This window comes from Spermophilus citellus, assembly GCF_964194105.1.
Source record: "Spermophilus citellus genome assembly, chromosome: 1".
NCBI classification, from domain to species: Eukaryota; Metazoa; Chordata; class Mammalia; order Rodentia; family Sciuridae; genus Spermophilus; species Spermophilus citellus.
The window spans coordinates 213,266,013-213,282,569 of NC_138182.1; the positions used below are offsets into that span (position 1 = coordinate 213,266,013).

At 34.8% G+C, this 16,557-nt stretch overlaps 1 protein-coding gene across 1 annotated transcript; it reads left to right on the forward strand.

Moving 5' to 3' along the window:
- Positions 1-65: 65 nt before the first annotated feature.
- MBLAC2 (metallo-beta-lactamase domain containing 2) lies at positions 66-15,640 on the forward strand. The gene is made up of 2 exons (XM_081299046.1): positions 66-989; positions 12,315-15,640. The coding sequence occupies exons 1-2, from the start codon at positions 536-538 to the stop codon at positions 12,698-12,700; spliced, it is 840 nt and encodes a 279-aa protein (XP_081155172.1). The 5' UTR covers positions 66-535; the 3' UTR covers positions 12,701-15,640.
- The last annotated feature ends 917 nt before the right edge of the window (positions 15,641-16,557 follow it).

Consider the following 16,557-nt stretch of genomic DNA (forward strand, 5'->3'; position numbering starts at 1 on the left):
TTTTTAGCCCTTGGCAGGCGCCGTAGTCAGCACCCAACAGGCTTGGCCCGACTCTTTCCGCGCCGGCTGCGAGTGCGCAGCACAGCCAACCTGTGGGCGGGGGTGTAAGGGAGCGGAGAGCCAAGCCCGGCACTTCCCACGCATTGCTCAAAGACTCTGCAGTCAGACCCCTAGGGTGGAGAAAGTGTCGCCTTCTGGGTGTCCAGTTCGCTGCAGTGACCCCTGCGTTAACGTTTTCCGCTGCTGCGACTGCTGGAGCTTCGATAATTCCCGCATCTGGGCGCGGGCGCGCAGCCTCTGCACTCTGCGGACCAAACAGGAGGGTGCTGGAGCAGACTCTCCCAACAGCGTCTGTGCTTGTCCTCCTGCCTTCCCACCCCCACCCTGCGCCACCCGCATCCCCGCCCCCTCACTCTGCGCCTCCTCCTTGGCTGCGGGCAGAGGGCTTCAAACAGCCGCAGCGCCCAGTGTCTGGACAGCCTGTAGGAGGCACACACTCCTACACCTACCCTGCCTAGCCGCACCCCTGCCCAGCATGTCGGCGCTCGAGTGGTACGCCCACAAATCTCTGGGCGACGGCATCTTCTGGATTCAAGAACGCTTCTATGAGTCCGGCAACCGCGCCAATATCTGGCTGGTGCGTGGCTCCGAGCAGGACGTAGTGATCGACACCGGCCTGGGGTTGCGCAGCCTCCCGGAGTACCTGTATTCCTCCGGCCTCTTGCAGGACTGCGGGGCCAAAGAGGATGCGGCGCCTCGGCCGCTTCTGGCTGTGGCCACCCACGTGCACTTCGACCACTCCGGCGGTCTTTACCAGTTCGACCAGGTGGCCGTGCACCACGCTGAGGCCGAGGCCCTCGCTCGCGGAGACAACTTTGAGACCGTGACCTGGCTCTCCGACAGCGAGGTGGTGCGGGCGCCCAGCCCCGGCTGGAGGGCCAGGCAGTTCCGAGTGCAGGCGGTGCAGCCCACCCTCATTCTGCAGGATGGTAATAGGCCCCCACGGGCACGCGCTCGCGTTAAGGGAGGGGATTGGGGAGAAACTGTCCGAGTACTGCGTATTGCAAAATTGCGTGGCCATAGTGGGATTGTTTGGGTACATCGCAGAAGCATCCCTTCTGTCTTACCCTTCCCAGGGTAAAAGCCCCACTACATCAGTGCCGAGGCCATCGCAGCCTTCTCTGTCAGTAGACAGTAGCTCTGGTACAGTGCAGTGATTCTGAGTACTCGATTGAAAGCTGGCACCACCCCCTAGTCAGTTTCCTGTGTCTGTTGCAGTAGTAACACTACAGAGACCTGTGACCAGGGATTTCCCTTTCTTTCCTCCTGAGAACCCGTCTGACATTTCCAGGATTTTATAGCAAGTAGACTTTTAAGGAATGACGCCTCACGAAGAGTACATGTCGCACTTTGTGCTTTTGAGAACTGCTGACTTAATTTGCTCAGTCACCACCTGGTATGAACAGTTCCCACCTGTAGGCTTAGAAAACCATCAGAGCAGTGATTCCAATCTGCGCATTCATTTTTATCTTTCAGATTGGTTTCTTTTCTTGATGTTGCCTCACTAGAGAAAAAGCTTGGTAGTGGACATAAAATAGAATATGTCTAGCTTATGTAATGTCAGATATCTGGTCTGCTTGAAAGCGATGCCTGAGAAAGATTAATAAGCTTTGTTTCCTGTGGGGTGAAGTATGTGGACTAATAAACAGATGGCCTTGGTCATCTTTGGTTATGAAAGACGATGCGGTTTCAGAGAGAAATTCATGGAATAAAACAAGATAGGGGCCCTACTCTTTCCACACAGGAACTTAAATAATTGAGCTAATGAACCACAACAGCATATTTGGTATATTTCTCTTCTAATTTAGAAGAATTTTAGCCTCACTACGTATTTGAAAAGAGGTAACCAATCCTCGATTAAATGTCTTGCCTAGCGAGATGGTGATAAAAGCTATGATTTGAACCAAGGCACAATTGGTCAAAGCATGAAGAACATACCATAAATCATACCAAGAATCATGATAATTCTAAGCAGAATGTGAAAGTCCCTTTTTTCCTTTCTATCTTATCATTTTAATTGTCAATTTAGTCTATTGAAACATACCTTTATGAAGAATATCCAGTTTTGCACTACAGTGAAGCTAACTATAAGACTAAACAATATAGCAGATAATAAAATGTTTTACAAAAATCAGTTTTTCTTACAGATGATATCTTGATCATTGTGATATTAAAAAAAAATTGTAAAAGTCTATGTCTCATCCTCCTCCCAAAAGTCTCCTTAATGTTTTAAATCTGAGTATTTAAAAAACAAAACCTGTTAGGTGAGAGTCTTACATTATCTGACAATTTTAGATGAAAAAAGTATTTATATTAAATATACTTTTAATCATTATATTTCTTTGATAGAATTGATACTTTTAGAGGTAGCATTTCCAAGCAGTTGAAGGATATTCAGACTCTCAAGGGCGAAAGAATGGTAGGGATTATTGTTTTATAGATGAAGAGAGGATCTACACAGACCTGAACACCATTCCCGAGGTCTCCTTGACATTTGGGGAAGGAACTTGTACGGGAACCCAGGTTTCCTGAATCCCAATTGATGGTAGAATCCTGCCATTTTTGGAGCTGCAAAGGGCCTTCTAGCCACTTGTGTGGTGCTTTAACGCTTTGAAGGTGTGAAAAGAAAGCTTAATATTTACAAACACTTTGAAGGTGGTGGTACTGTGTTATCAAAAGTTGTTTTTCATTAAGAGCAGGATGCCTCATCCTCTCAAGTACCATCTAATTTCCTCACTTCTCAGGAATATTAATTTCCTGTCTCTTCTAGAGGATGAGGCCTGTTAACTTGCTGTTAACATAATCCAGATACCTAGAAGGAGATATAAAATACTTATATTAAAAAGCCATGTACAGATGCACGCACACATACACAGTACATACTCAACAGCATATAGTCTTCATTACTTTGATTAGAACACAAAGTGGCTGAAATAATTTATTACATTTCATTTAGTGAATTGATGATCACCTTTTATGGAGAAGCATAAATCTGTGCACTGAATCTCTAACCCCAAAGCAGACTTATAAATGAGGGACAGAAGGACAAGGAGAGAACAGCCATGTCATCCAGTGCATTATCTTTGATGAAAAAACAGCTTGCCTTATTAATAATGAAATGATATTTTCCTGTGAGAAGATAGTGCTAGATCTTGAATGGGCAGACATCATGTTGCCTATTTTTTTTCAATATTCATATGATTCAAGTTCTGGCATTTTTGTCTCCACTGGATGTGTTTAGACAATTTTCCCAGAGTCACCAGATATTATCTCAGAGGAGTGGTTTCAGGTAGACTAAAATTATTTGGGGAGATAAAAATACAACATACAGATTCCAGAAAGGTAGAAAATTGAACAGATACATCTAATTTGCTCCCTTCCAATGCTGTACTAGTACTACTAGTAAGACATTATGATTTTTGGTTTCAAGCATAAATCTACATAGGCTAAGAGAACTATTTTAGATGCTAGAAAGTAGATGTGGTGACTGAGTAGTTTTTGTTTTTTTTTGTTTTTGTTTTTGTTTTTTTTTTACCATGCCAGCAGTGGAAAATCAAGAGTCAATTCAGTCTGCACAAAAGAAGCCTTAAAAGGCTCAGAAATTAGCAGTTGTTGGTACCTCAGTGGGGGCAAAGGGAATCCTAAGGTAAAATTGGTTGTAAGAATTTTTAGCTGTTAAAACTCTGTAATCCTTCCTTCTTATGTGTATGCCCCACCTTCATCCAGTTAGTCTATTCTCTGGGAATGGTAAAATAGAGAACTTTCTTGATTGAGAGATGCTGAGTTCTATTGAGTTCAGGGACTCAGTGTGAAAAACAAAAGGTATAAGAAAGTGTGTGTGTGTGTGTGTGTGTGAGAGAGAGAGAGAGAGAGAGTGTGTGTGTGTGTGTTTCCCTACTGGAAGCCCAGAAGTCCAAGAACCAGGCCTTTACCTGCAGGGTAGGAAATTAGGAAAATCTTATCTAGGAATTTGACCCCTAGAGGAAGATGCCCATGTAGAGGAATTCTTAAGTAATCTCTGACCTGCTCTCTCTGCTATGAAGCATAGTTCACTAGCCCTCATTGTTGTGCTTCAAGCAGCATTTTTATTCCCTGTTCTTAAATAGGTAACAAGCATTATGAAAAATCTGAGAAAATTCTGTAACATGAGATCAAATATTAAAACAAACAGCATAAAGCAACTTGTGGGGGACTGTTATCAGTATCATTAGGGAGATAAGATGAGCTAGTTCATACCAGATATCCAAGGGACTATTATAAACAACAGAACAACATCCACAAAGAGCTCTTGAAATTTAATACATCAGAAATTACTTTGTAGAAGATATAGAAGACAAAGTTGAAAACATACAGAAGAGCAGTTAGGCAAAATGTAAACGAGGTGAGAAAAAGACTAAATAAGTAGAGGACCAGTTTGGAAAATTCAATATTGGGATAGTATAAGTAGAGATAAAGTAAATTAAGTGAGGGAGAATAAATAGGAAAGAAAGAGGTAACCCAAGAATACATTTCATAGTTAAAAGATGTGAATTTCCAGTACCATGAATAAAAACACATCCAAGCCAAAGCACATTACTATAATATTGCAGAATATTGGAATCAAACAAGATTCTATGAGCTTCCAGAAATTTAAACACAAGGGTTATTTATTCAGATTCGAATGGCTTTGGAGCTAGAAAAGAAAAAAAAATGCCTACAAATCTGAATGACAATGATTATCATCCTAGAACTTTATTATCTTTCCCATTATCAATCAAGTTTTCAAAATATTATTTCCCACATATTGAAGGCACCAGGATAAGCCCCTTCAAAATAAGGGAGAAAAACAAGAAAGAGGAAGACATCTAGTAGAGTAAACAGTAAATTGAATACAAAGGATTGTCACAAGAAAGTATCAAGGTGGTACAGTGGATTATACTCTGACAAAGACAGTACCCCAGGCATAGAGAGCTCCATATTGGAGCAGTCAAATTATAATTCTTGTGCATCCGAGTGTGGTGAGAAGGTGAGAAATGCATACACATGTAAAGATGATATGGTATACTGAATATGAGGAATAAAAAACTAAAAATCCTTTAATATCATAATGAAAATCAAGAGGTAACATAAAAATTTGAAACTAAGAAATTATAATACATACATGAAATTAGTACAGCATATGTAATTGATAAGCCAAGAAATGGAGGATAATTATTTGGTAATAAGTATATCTGGAATATCTGGAATAGTTGGTTGAAATGACTTAAATTGTTAAAATTGTTTGCTTTTGAAAGCAAAATAGTCAATAGAGAATGGGGGGAAAATGTTCTTACTTTTTAAGACCTAAATATTTTATTTCAAATATTTACACATTTTTTAAGTAAAATTAAAAAAGACAAAGGATGACATGCCATGATGTGAATGGTCACTTGAGACATCAAGAGATGTCTAATATGACTGGGATCTGGACAGCTGCATCAGAGTGAGGGATGGAAGGAGTGTGCATGTTACACATGTGATACATTTTCTAGGCCACTCTAGCTCTTGAGAGAGGACACCATGAAATCACCATCATAAAGTGATACTGGGACCTGAGAAGATGATGAAGAAGCAGCAGCAAATGAGGCTTTTTTTTTTTTTTTTTTTTTTTTTGCATTCTGAAATAGATTTCAGCTACCCCAGATAGACATGGGGGTCCTTGCTTCTTGCTCTCTTGTCCTGTAAGTATAATCAGAACCAAACTTATTTCAGAGTCTTTATTCCTGTGGCTACAACATTGCTTGGAATCATCTCTTTAAAAAGTCTTTAGATATGGCCATGTTCCTTGAATTCGGTTTGCAAAACAACCATTTGAGGAGCTTATTTTAAAACAGCAATTTCTCAACCTTAATGCCATAAACTTCAGATACAATAGGACTGGTGTGAGACAAAGGAAACCTTATTGTTAACATAAATCCCAGGTGATGCTGATGAAGTGGGTCTGCATAGCACAATTTGAGAGAGAGATTATTTTATAGAGTTACATCGCATAGAATTGTATAGTATAATTATGGTGATACACTGCTTCCACTTGATCCTTCTTCAGGTGTTGTCACCACTGAATAGGCAATGCTGGCTAACTAGTAGTTCTCAAAGTGCGGTTCTGAACTGAACAGCCTCAGTGTTGCTATCTGATAACTTGTGCAGATTCTTCATGTTATACTGGATCTATCAAAGCAGAAACTGGGGCCAGTACCCAGTGCTCATGGTTTAACAATTCCTACCGATGATTTGGCCACACATTTAACATTTGGTAGCAACTGGTATAGTTCATTGCTCCCCAACTTCCTGATAATGAAGGAAGTTTCTTGTTCAGCATTCAGATTCCAGAGACTCTTCTCTAGGAGACTGATTTAAGAACTCTGGACTGGGGCTAAGAATGTGTATGTCCAACAGACATCACAGTCAAATCCTAGAAATCGAGGTTTAATTGCTTTTCAAACTATATCATGCATTTAAAAGAAAAGAAGAACAAGAAGGAAAAATACATGGAAAACTACTACCTCTACTATGGCTGCTGGACTTACTGGTCTTCAGACAATGCTTTGAGAAGCACTGTTGTAGAGCTAGATCAGTTCAAAATAGAAGAAAGGCAAGGTGATATAGACAGTGGCACAAATGTCACTTCAAAATCAAATAATTAGAAATCTAAAGTGTTTAGAAAAACCCTTTGGAAAGTTAATGAAGGCTAGAATGGTTTTGCCCAAAAGATCCTCTATATGACCAAAAAAAAGAAAGAAAAGAAAAATCACTACAAGATTATTATTAAATTTAATATTACTTGGAACGCTAGGCAAGATTGATTAGCGAACTACCAAAATGGCTCTTTACTGTTAAGATTAAATTTAGTAACTTTTTAAAATGAAATTTCAACCACTTTCCTACTTTTACTATAAAATTTTAGTTCCTATTTTTGCTTAGCTTTTCTTTTTTTTTAATACTAATGATATTCAAATAACAAGGAATTCCTTTGCTCTGGAATTCATAGAAGAAAGAATATGAATCCATGGGCTTGCAAAGCAGAAGCCAGAAGTACTCAACATATTTAGAAAATGAATTTGAAGGTATAAAAAATTATTGATTTTTTTGCAATCAATTCTATTGTATCTCTTTTTAATAGCTTTATTTAGATATAATTTGTGTACAATTCACATATTTAACACAGTTCAGTGGCTTTAAATATAGTGACAGAGTTATGCATCTGTCACCATAATCAATTTTAGAACATTTCCCTTACCCCTAGAATTAGCACCATACCATTTGGCCACCACTGTCTCCCATGCCCTGGCCCCCATGAATCTCTCTACCCCCCCCCCCAAATAAATCTCTAAGCCCCAACCCCACCCCAGACTTGTCTGTTCTGGAAATTTCATATAAATGGAACCATACAATGGGTGGACATTTGTGCCTGCTTTCTTTCATTTAGTTAAATGATTTCAGGGTCTATCCACATTAGAGTAGGAATCAGTACTTCATTTCTTTTATTACCAAATAATGTTTTTGTTTATGAGTATGCAACATTTTATTTACCCATTCATTTACCAGTTGGTGAGCAATTGAATTGTTTCCACTTATTATATCCTTTTTAAAAGCTTTACTTATTACAAATGGAACTTCAAAATCAAATAATTAATAATAATGTTTAATAAATAATATTATATAATAATAATATATTATATACAAGTAAATATAAATCATAAGTTATATAATAATTATACAAATTATAATACATTATATAAATAACATTATATATAATAAATATAAATAATATATTATATATAATAATAAATAATATTTTAGTCCACCAACAATGCTCCCATTTTTAGTGTATAGTTTGATGAGTTTTAGGAAATGTGTACATTTACATAGTCATAAGAACAATCACGTTTGAAAATGCTTTCATCACCTTAAAAAATTTCCTCTTTCTTCTTTCCAAACTATCCTGGATCTGTCAAACCAGAAACTGCTCTCACCTCTGGCCTAATGATCATTTTGTGTCACTATAGTTTTGATTTTCTGAAAATTCTCAGTAAATACACTTATGACATAATACTTATGTCTTTGTGTCTTCCTCTTTGCTTTTTGCATGATGTTTCAGAGATTCATCCATGTTGTTGTATGTATTCATAGTTCATTTCTTATTACTGTAAGGATACAAAACTTCACTTATTTATGCACCTGTTGAATGAAATTTGAATTTTTCTAATTTTGGGCTATTATAAATGATGTTGCCATGAGAGTTTGTGTATAAATCTGTCTGTGGGACACATGTTTTCATTTCCCTTGGTACACACCTAGAAATAGAATTCCTGAGTTGTATATGATAAATGTAAGTTAATTTTTTAAGAATGTGCCAAACTGTTTTCCAAAGTATTTATACCATTTTACATGCCTACGTACAGCCTATGGAGGTTCTAATTTTCCATATCCTTGCCAATGCTTGACTTTGTTAGTTCTTTTGTATTTAGCTATTCTGATGAGAATTGAGTTTTTTATTATTGAGGCATAAATCCCCAATACTACTGATATGTGTATAATATGTAAAATATATTAAATGTACATATAATATTTTATCTCAGTATATGGGCTTACTTTTTCATTTTATTAATGGCAATATTTAAATAGGAAGTTTATAACTTAGATGAAGGCTAATTAGTGATTTTTTGCATATGATTCACGTTAGTTGGCTATATCCATAAGTCTAAGATTGCAAAAATTTTTGTCTTCCTTTCCTAAAATTTTTGTCTTCCTTCTTTTCCTATGAACTCTCAAATTAACTCTTTTGAGTTAATTTTTGTGAATATCATGAGGTGGAAAGTTGAGAAATTCACTCTTGTTTGCTCACAGATATCCAAAATATTCTAATTTAGTTTAGTGAAGACTGTCCTCTTACCCACTGCATTACCTTGGGTTGAATTGCCTTCAACTTTGTCAAAATTCTATTGACCCTATTTTGGGTGTCTACTTCTGGAATCTGCATTCTTGCCTGAGTATGTGAGAATAATGTCTGTCATTTAGCCATTGACATATTACTTACTGTAGTGTATTGAACATCTTGAAAATAGGTCTTAGAAGTCTTTCAACTTTATTTTTCTATTTCATAATAATTGTATTGGTTATTGTAAGTTGTTTTCATCTTATGTAAATTTATAGTCAGATTTTCAATCTGTTCAAACAAATATGTGAATGTTTTGGTTGATATTGTATTAAATCTGTACTGAGCATTATAGTAGCTATAAGCCCATATGACTATCTAAATACAAATTTTAGATTTTAAAATAAAAAATTAATTTCTTTGTTGTACTAGCTATTAGTTGCCTGTGGTTTGTAGCTATCATATTGGCTCAGAATTTTAAACACTGTTGAGCAATGGGAAAAATGGGTCAAACTACCATCTTAATGATATTGAATGTAATAGTGACAGTATATCTCTCCCTTTGAATAGAATGAAATTATTGGTTTCATTATCTTTTTCTGTAGTGATATGTTTCCTATTTCATTTATTTTTGCTGCACTCTTTATTATTTGTTACTTAATACTTCATGTGTAAGGTAGTTACTTTGGTTATTGATTTTAAGCATTTATTGCTTATAAGATAAGCATCTAAAGCAATTTTCTTCTAAATACTGCTTAGCTATATTCCATACATTTTAATGTTTTATTTTTACCTAGTTCAATCCATATTTTTTCTAATTTTCTAATTTTTTATTTTATAAATTTGGTAGAATTATTATATTTAATTTATGTGGATATTTCACATATTCTTTGGTATTTCTATTTTAATTATGGCCTTTTTTATTATCCAAAATATATTATAGGCTGGGTATCATGGTGCACACATGTGATCCCAGCTACTTAGGAGACTGAGGCAGGAGATCACAAGTTCCAGACCAACCTGGGCAACTTAGCAAGACCCTGTTTCAAAATAAAAAATAAAAAGGGCTTGTGTTACAGTTTAGAGTTCTTTTAGCATGCACTAAGATCTAAGTTTAATTTCTAGTACTGCAAAAACCAAAAAAAAATTATAAATTAGGTTCATTATTTCTAGTTTTCATAATTTTAATTATATGTGTCAGAGAACATAACTTCAAATGGTTTATTCCTTTTAAATTTTTCAAAACTTCATTGATGTCCTTGTGAATATTCCATGTACAATTGAAAATCGTGTGTACTTCACTATGTTGAAGTGAAGTATTTTATATATGTCAATTAGGTGAAGTTAATTGAAGGGAGTTGTTTGGGTCTTTTGTATCCTTATCTATTTTCTATTTATTTGTTTTATATGTTTTACTCAGGGAAAGGAATTTTGAACTCTCCAAGTATGATTATTGAATCATTTATTCTTATTTCAGTTCTGTCAGATTTTCCTTCATGCATTTTTGTTCTATGTTTTATGTGCATATACATTTATTCTTTTAAAATGTATTTACCTGATTTATATCCTCTTAAAAATATACTTGTTCTCCATAGCATTTCTTATGTTAAAAATCTATTTTGTCAGGGCTGGGGTTGTGGCTCAGCAGTGGAGCGCTCACCTAGCATGTGCAAAGCCCTGGGTTCGATCCTCAGCACCCCATAAAAATAAATAAATAAATAAAATAAAGATTAAAAAATCTATTTTGTCTTATACTAATATAGCCACTTGAATTAATATGCATGTGGTGTAGCTTGTTCAACTGATTTTGTCTTTGGCTTTCTAGTTCCTCTTTTGTTAATTGTATATTTCTCTTTCTTTTTAACCCAATCTGATGATTTCTGACCATAATTATAGAGTGTTTATCCCATTCATGCTTAATGAAATTATTGATGCAGTTGGGTTTTAGGTCTGTTTTATTTGTTATGTCTCATTTTTTAAAAAAATCTCTTCTTTTTTATTTAAATAGCTGTATTTTATTCATTTATTTTTATGTGGTGCTGAGGATTGAACCTAGGTTCTCAAACATGCTAGGCAAGCACTCTACCACTGAGCAACAGCCCCAGCCCTTAATCTCTTCTTTATGGTTTCCTTTTATTGTTAACCAATCCTGATTATTACACTATCTAATTCCTCTACTGACTTCTTAGCTATATTTTTGAAATTTTCTTTCTGTAGTGTTTTCACTAGAGATTACAATATGAACATTTTACCTTATCATGATTTACTTCAAGTGAGTATTTGCCGCAGCCCAGCTGGCTGGGCAAAATAACCTGGGGGGGGGGGGTGCGGTTACACGAACAACTTGTGTAGATTGATACAGCAGGAGTGGGAGCCATTTATTGTAGGACAGGAGGGGTATATATACATTCCACACAGATTATCTTAATTAACATAAACTAGATACAGCAGTCAACCAATAAGGAATCTCCACACTTAATGGCTCACTGGCATTACTTCACAAACCACTCCCTCTGGCAAAATGCCAGGCGCCATCTAGACTTGTTTATAGACTCTAACATTTGCCAGGCGCCATCCTGACTTGTTTATACACCTTAACAAGTATTGGTTTAATTCCAGTGAAATAGCAATTTTGTATCCATATAACTCCATTTGTTCCCCACTCTGAATAATTGTAGTGAGTCTGAAATTTTATCCTACTTGCAAGTTAGCCTGCCATGGTTTAATGGATTCTGAAAGAGGACATGAGGTTTCTGGGTCAAAAACAAAGGGAAATTTATTACAGCAATAGCATTAGCCAAAGCATCATCATATGTACCAATTCCTCTAGCCCTAATGCCCATAGGTTAAACCAACAAGGGACAATACAAATCACTACAACAACATTTATGAATTGTGCCAACAGGATAGTGGTACTGTGGGCTGTTCTGAAATGTAAACGTTTCATAAACAAATAAGTCTGAGAAATTGTACACCTATACTTACCTTATGTATTTCTACAGTATTCATTGGTATATTAAAAACTCTAAAAGCCTTACAAAAAAAGAGAGATGGTTAATTTTCTTAGAAGCAACAGTTCCAAAATTATTTGACCACAGAATCATCATCTTTATCATAATGACTCGCAGAAGCAGTGTTCTACATTACTCACTTGGGGAAATACTGGTCTAGCGAACAGTAATTAAATGTTAACCATTTATTTTTAAATCATCATTCAGAAATATAGTTTGTATGGAACAAAAGTAGAATGAGTGTTATCCTTCCCAATTTTCCTAAAACCACTTGAAGTATTTGTGTTTTGTAAATGTTTGGAGTCAAGTGTACAAATATATTTATCTGTAAATTCTGTTTCCATTTGTAGGGGATGTGATCAACCTTGGTGACAGACAACTCACTGTTATGCACATGCCAGGTCACTCCAGAGGCAGTATTTGCTTACATGACAAAGACCGAAAGATTCTCTTCAGTGGCGATGTTGTATATGATGGATCACTGATTGACTGGCTCCCATACAGCAGGATAAGTGACTATGTTGGAACTTGTGAACGTCTAATAGAATTAGTGGACAGAGGTCTGGTTGAGAAAGTGCTCCCTGGGCATTTCAATACCTTTGGTGCTGAAAGGCTTTTTCGATTGGCTTCTAACTATATTTCAAAAGCTGGTATATGTCACAAAGTATCTACTTTTGCCCTGAGATCTCTTGCAAGTTTAGCCCTGCGTGTAACAAATTCAAGGACCTCACCCTAGTATCTATGCCTATAATCTATTTTGATTAACTGTATACATTAATCCAATTCATTTTGTGCTGTTTAAAATGGTTAATAGTGTGCATTTCAAAAGTGCTTTTATACCACTGTTGTATATTAGAGGGGGAAAAAAGATTAAAAATGAATAAGCCAAAAAGAGGAAAATGTTAGTTTAACTTTTTTTCTTCCAAATAAGTTATCACTTAAATAAGCTTATAATTTTCCAAAGGTATCATAATTTGTGCTCTAAAGATGCCGTAAGTATATAAAAGGACATGAAGAGGCATTTTGCAACACCAGAAAGAACTTTCCTTGCCCATTTTTCTTATTTTATTTCCTAGGTGACCGTGAAAAAAGGCATCTAAAGCCTTGTGTTTACATGGTAAACTTGATTTTTTTAGTATATTATTTTAAGATAAAGGTTTTGGGATTCAAAATGCATTAGAATTCAATATAAACATGTAAAATCTAATCATTTAGAATAACAGCCAAAACATCCCATGGTTATTGTCTAGAATTATTTAAGCCTCCTTCATTTTATTTATTCTGTTTGTAATTGTAGCATACATTACATGCTATATAATTTAACTTATGAAAAATTATAATGAATTTTGTTTTATTGCAAAGCTTTAAATATCAATTGCAGAGTACTTCAGTAAAAAAGCTACTGTTTATTGTTGTCTGTTATTATGCAAGTAATATTTTCAATCATAAAAGTGAAAATCAAATGTGTGTAATCTAATATCAAATTGTCAGATTTCTTAGAAGGACACTGTCAGGAAAATTTGAAAATACACATATTGAGAATAATTTTTATTATATCCTATTTTATTACTAACAGCTATTATAAACAAAAATTTTCTTCTTAAATAGCAACTTCAGTATTGTCATATTTTACAGTATCAAAACAACTACAGAGATCTATTACATCTTGATACAAACTATTCTTTTACCTAACATAATGTGTCTGTACCACAGAAGGATTTTCAAATTAATTGCAAAATGTCCATTAGATATTGATCTAGAATGAATGGCCTTTTTTATCCTGATTCACAACACCTATTCCTGTTCAGTAATGTTTGTCTTGAATGAAAACAAGTCTACATTCCTAAGTTATAGGAAAGGTTAAACCACTATTCAGTAAAATGTTTTGATTTGGTGCTCTTAATAATCATTTATTAAAAAGCCTTTTGGAGTATTAAAGTTTTTTTAAACATTTTTTCCACTAAATTTTTATTTTATTATTGACATGTCTAAAACCAAGCTGAAGATGCTTTGGAAATCAGATCTTTTTAATATTAGGAAGGTTTTTTTTCTGTCAAATTATGTAACTTTTTCTACCCTGCAGACACCCAGAATTTTTAGCTTTTTATTCACACACACACACACACACACACACACACACACACACAAATAAACAGAGTCATGTACATACATTCACAGCACTGTGGAAGCTTCAAAAGTCAGAGACATTATAGCTGGAAATTGAAGGCACATGAAACATGAATAATAATATATACAAGTTGATGTTTATATAAATTGCATATAAACATAAGGGACTTTATAAAGGGAGGGATGTGAAGTTTAGTTAGGAAAATTTCCTGTTAGGGTTTTTGAGTCAGATTTGGAAGGAAGATTTGTCAGGTGGTTAGGGTAGGAAATAAAAAGATACAAGAATAGGGATATAAGCATTGCTATATAGAATAGTCTATGCTTGTGACAATACAAATTTCCTTTTCAGGAATCCCATTTCTCCCAAGCACCATGTATTTAACATTAGAAAAAGAGATTTGTGATTGTGTATAAGAGTCATCCTTAATGCAGATGAGCTGAACTGTCAAATGCCACCAAATGAACCAGAGAGTCAGATAGAGACCAAGATTGGTTCAAATATAGAATATCATGAGAATTCTCTGTGATGGTCGTTCAAAGCAGTAGGTCTGTTTCAACTGACAGTACAACACCAAGAATATAGATTTGGTTCAGGGCAACTACAATCACTTAATAAGCCTTAAATATAGCCATTATTTTTATATCAGTAGCACAAAAGAAAACCAAAAGTCCTTAACCATTGACCATTTTTATCTTATTTTAGGAATTTTTAAAAAAATCAGAGTACAGTAGGCATTGAGTTTTATTAGAAAATATTTACTTTTCCCGAAGGATTTCCTTATTTACTAAAAGTGTTATTTTCCAGAACACATTAATATTATTTTTAAGTTCCCAATTTTTTTAAAAAAATTTCAAACTGTAATACAACATAAGACTGTGGTATTTTGCTGTTGCTACAGTGTGAATAAAATGGAAATACATTAGGGAAAGGATATCATTCATTGATTATCCATGCTATCCATTTAAAATATGCATTATTTAATTTAATCCTGGTTCTAGCACCAAGAGGTAATTGACCAGCTTCACACAACAGGACAAAGCTGATAATTGAACACAGGTCTGTCTACCCCTGAACTGTGTTCTTTCTTTTATACCTGCACAACACATAAAATTGGCAGTATATTTTTACTTTTCCAAGATGCCACATGTGCCAAGAATAAATCAGATGATATTGAAGCATAATAACGTATTTAAAAAAAGCTTTTAAAATAAGATATTTTCACCCTGACAGTGACCCTTATTGTAATTTATGATTTGGGGAAATATTAGAATGTAAGTATGATTCAAAGTTGTTAAATGTAAGACATTTAGAAATAATTTTTATTTATATTGTTAATAATCTTAGGATATTCATTTTTCTTATATGATGTCTCTTTCTGAGAATCTTAAATGAAAACCACGTGTGTTATCCTGATGTAGTTGAATAAATAATTATATGTATTGTTCTTACATGGATAGTAATATGAATGTACTGCACAAATTGTCCTCTTATAATTTTCAGATAAATGTAAGTAAACATTTGTGTGATAAATATTAAAGTGAACATTTATTTCAATCTAAATTTGGTATTTTTATGACATTAACAAATTTCTATTTCATTTCTTATAAAGGTATTTCTTATATGAAATGCAATTTTGAAAATTTCTTGATGAATGAAGAGTCAAAGTTTGGGAATGAATAGACAACCTGGAAACAGAAAAGTACTTATATAAACCTTTATTTCTTAATTAAATAAGGCATTTCAAATCAATGGATAAAAGATGAACTATATAGTAAATACTACCATTGTTGATGTGAAAAAAGGCTCTTACCATCATAAACATAAATTCCTGATGGATTAAAGTTCTAAATGTGAAAAACAGAATTACATATGTATTAAAAAATCTCAAATTATGTATCATGTAGGGTGGGAAATACCTGCTTTATATAGAAACAAAAACAATTACAACATTTAAAATGCTTTAGAATTTAGATGCCACATGGAATGTTAAGAGAGAAAGAGAAATTAGAAGAAAATATTTACAACTTGAATAACAGGGGGGAAAAGAGCAAATATAAAGCATGCCTGCAAATCAGTAAGAAAAAGGTAAACTGCTCTAAGGGAGTTAAGACCTTTACTCTACCCTCTTAGGTTCTGTGGCTGGACCTGAGAATTAAACTGACAAAAGAAAGATTAATAAGAGAATATTATACAAATTTTATTTGATGTTAACATTTTTCCATGTATACAGATGCTTTCTTTTATAAGAAATTAACTCACAGAAGTAGAATAAGCCTGAGAGCTTATATACCGTTTATCAAAGAGCAATACATTGTGAAGGTGTGATAAGACAAAGGAAAGGGGAATTTTAGCTATGGGAAGTATATTGTGGGAAAATGAATAGAAAATACATGGGAAAACACAAGAGAAGAGAAGGGTTGTTTAGTAGGCATATGAAGTTTTTTAGAGGAAAATCACCCAATAGT

What these genes read in the sequence shown, in the direction of transcription:
- MBLAC2 (XM_081299046.1), top strand. Translation starts at nt 536, where the DNA reads ATGTCGGCGCTCGAGTGGTACGCCCACAAATCTCTGGGCGACGGCATC. An exon ending in CACCCTCATTCTGCAGGATG is followed by an intron (nt 990 to 12,314) that starts GTAATAGGCCCC and finishes TTCCATTTGTAG; the next exon opens with GGGATGTGATCAACCTTGGT.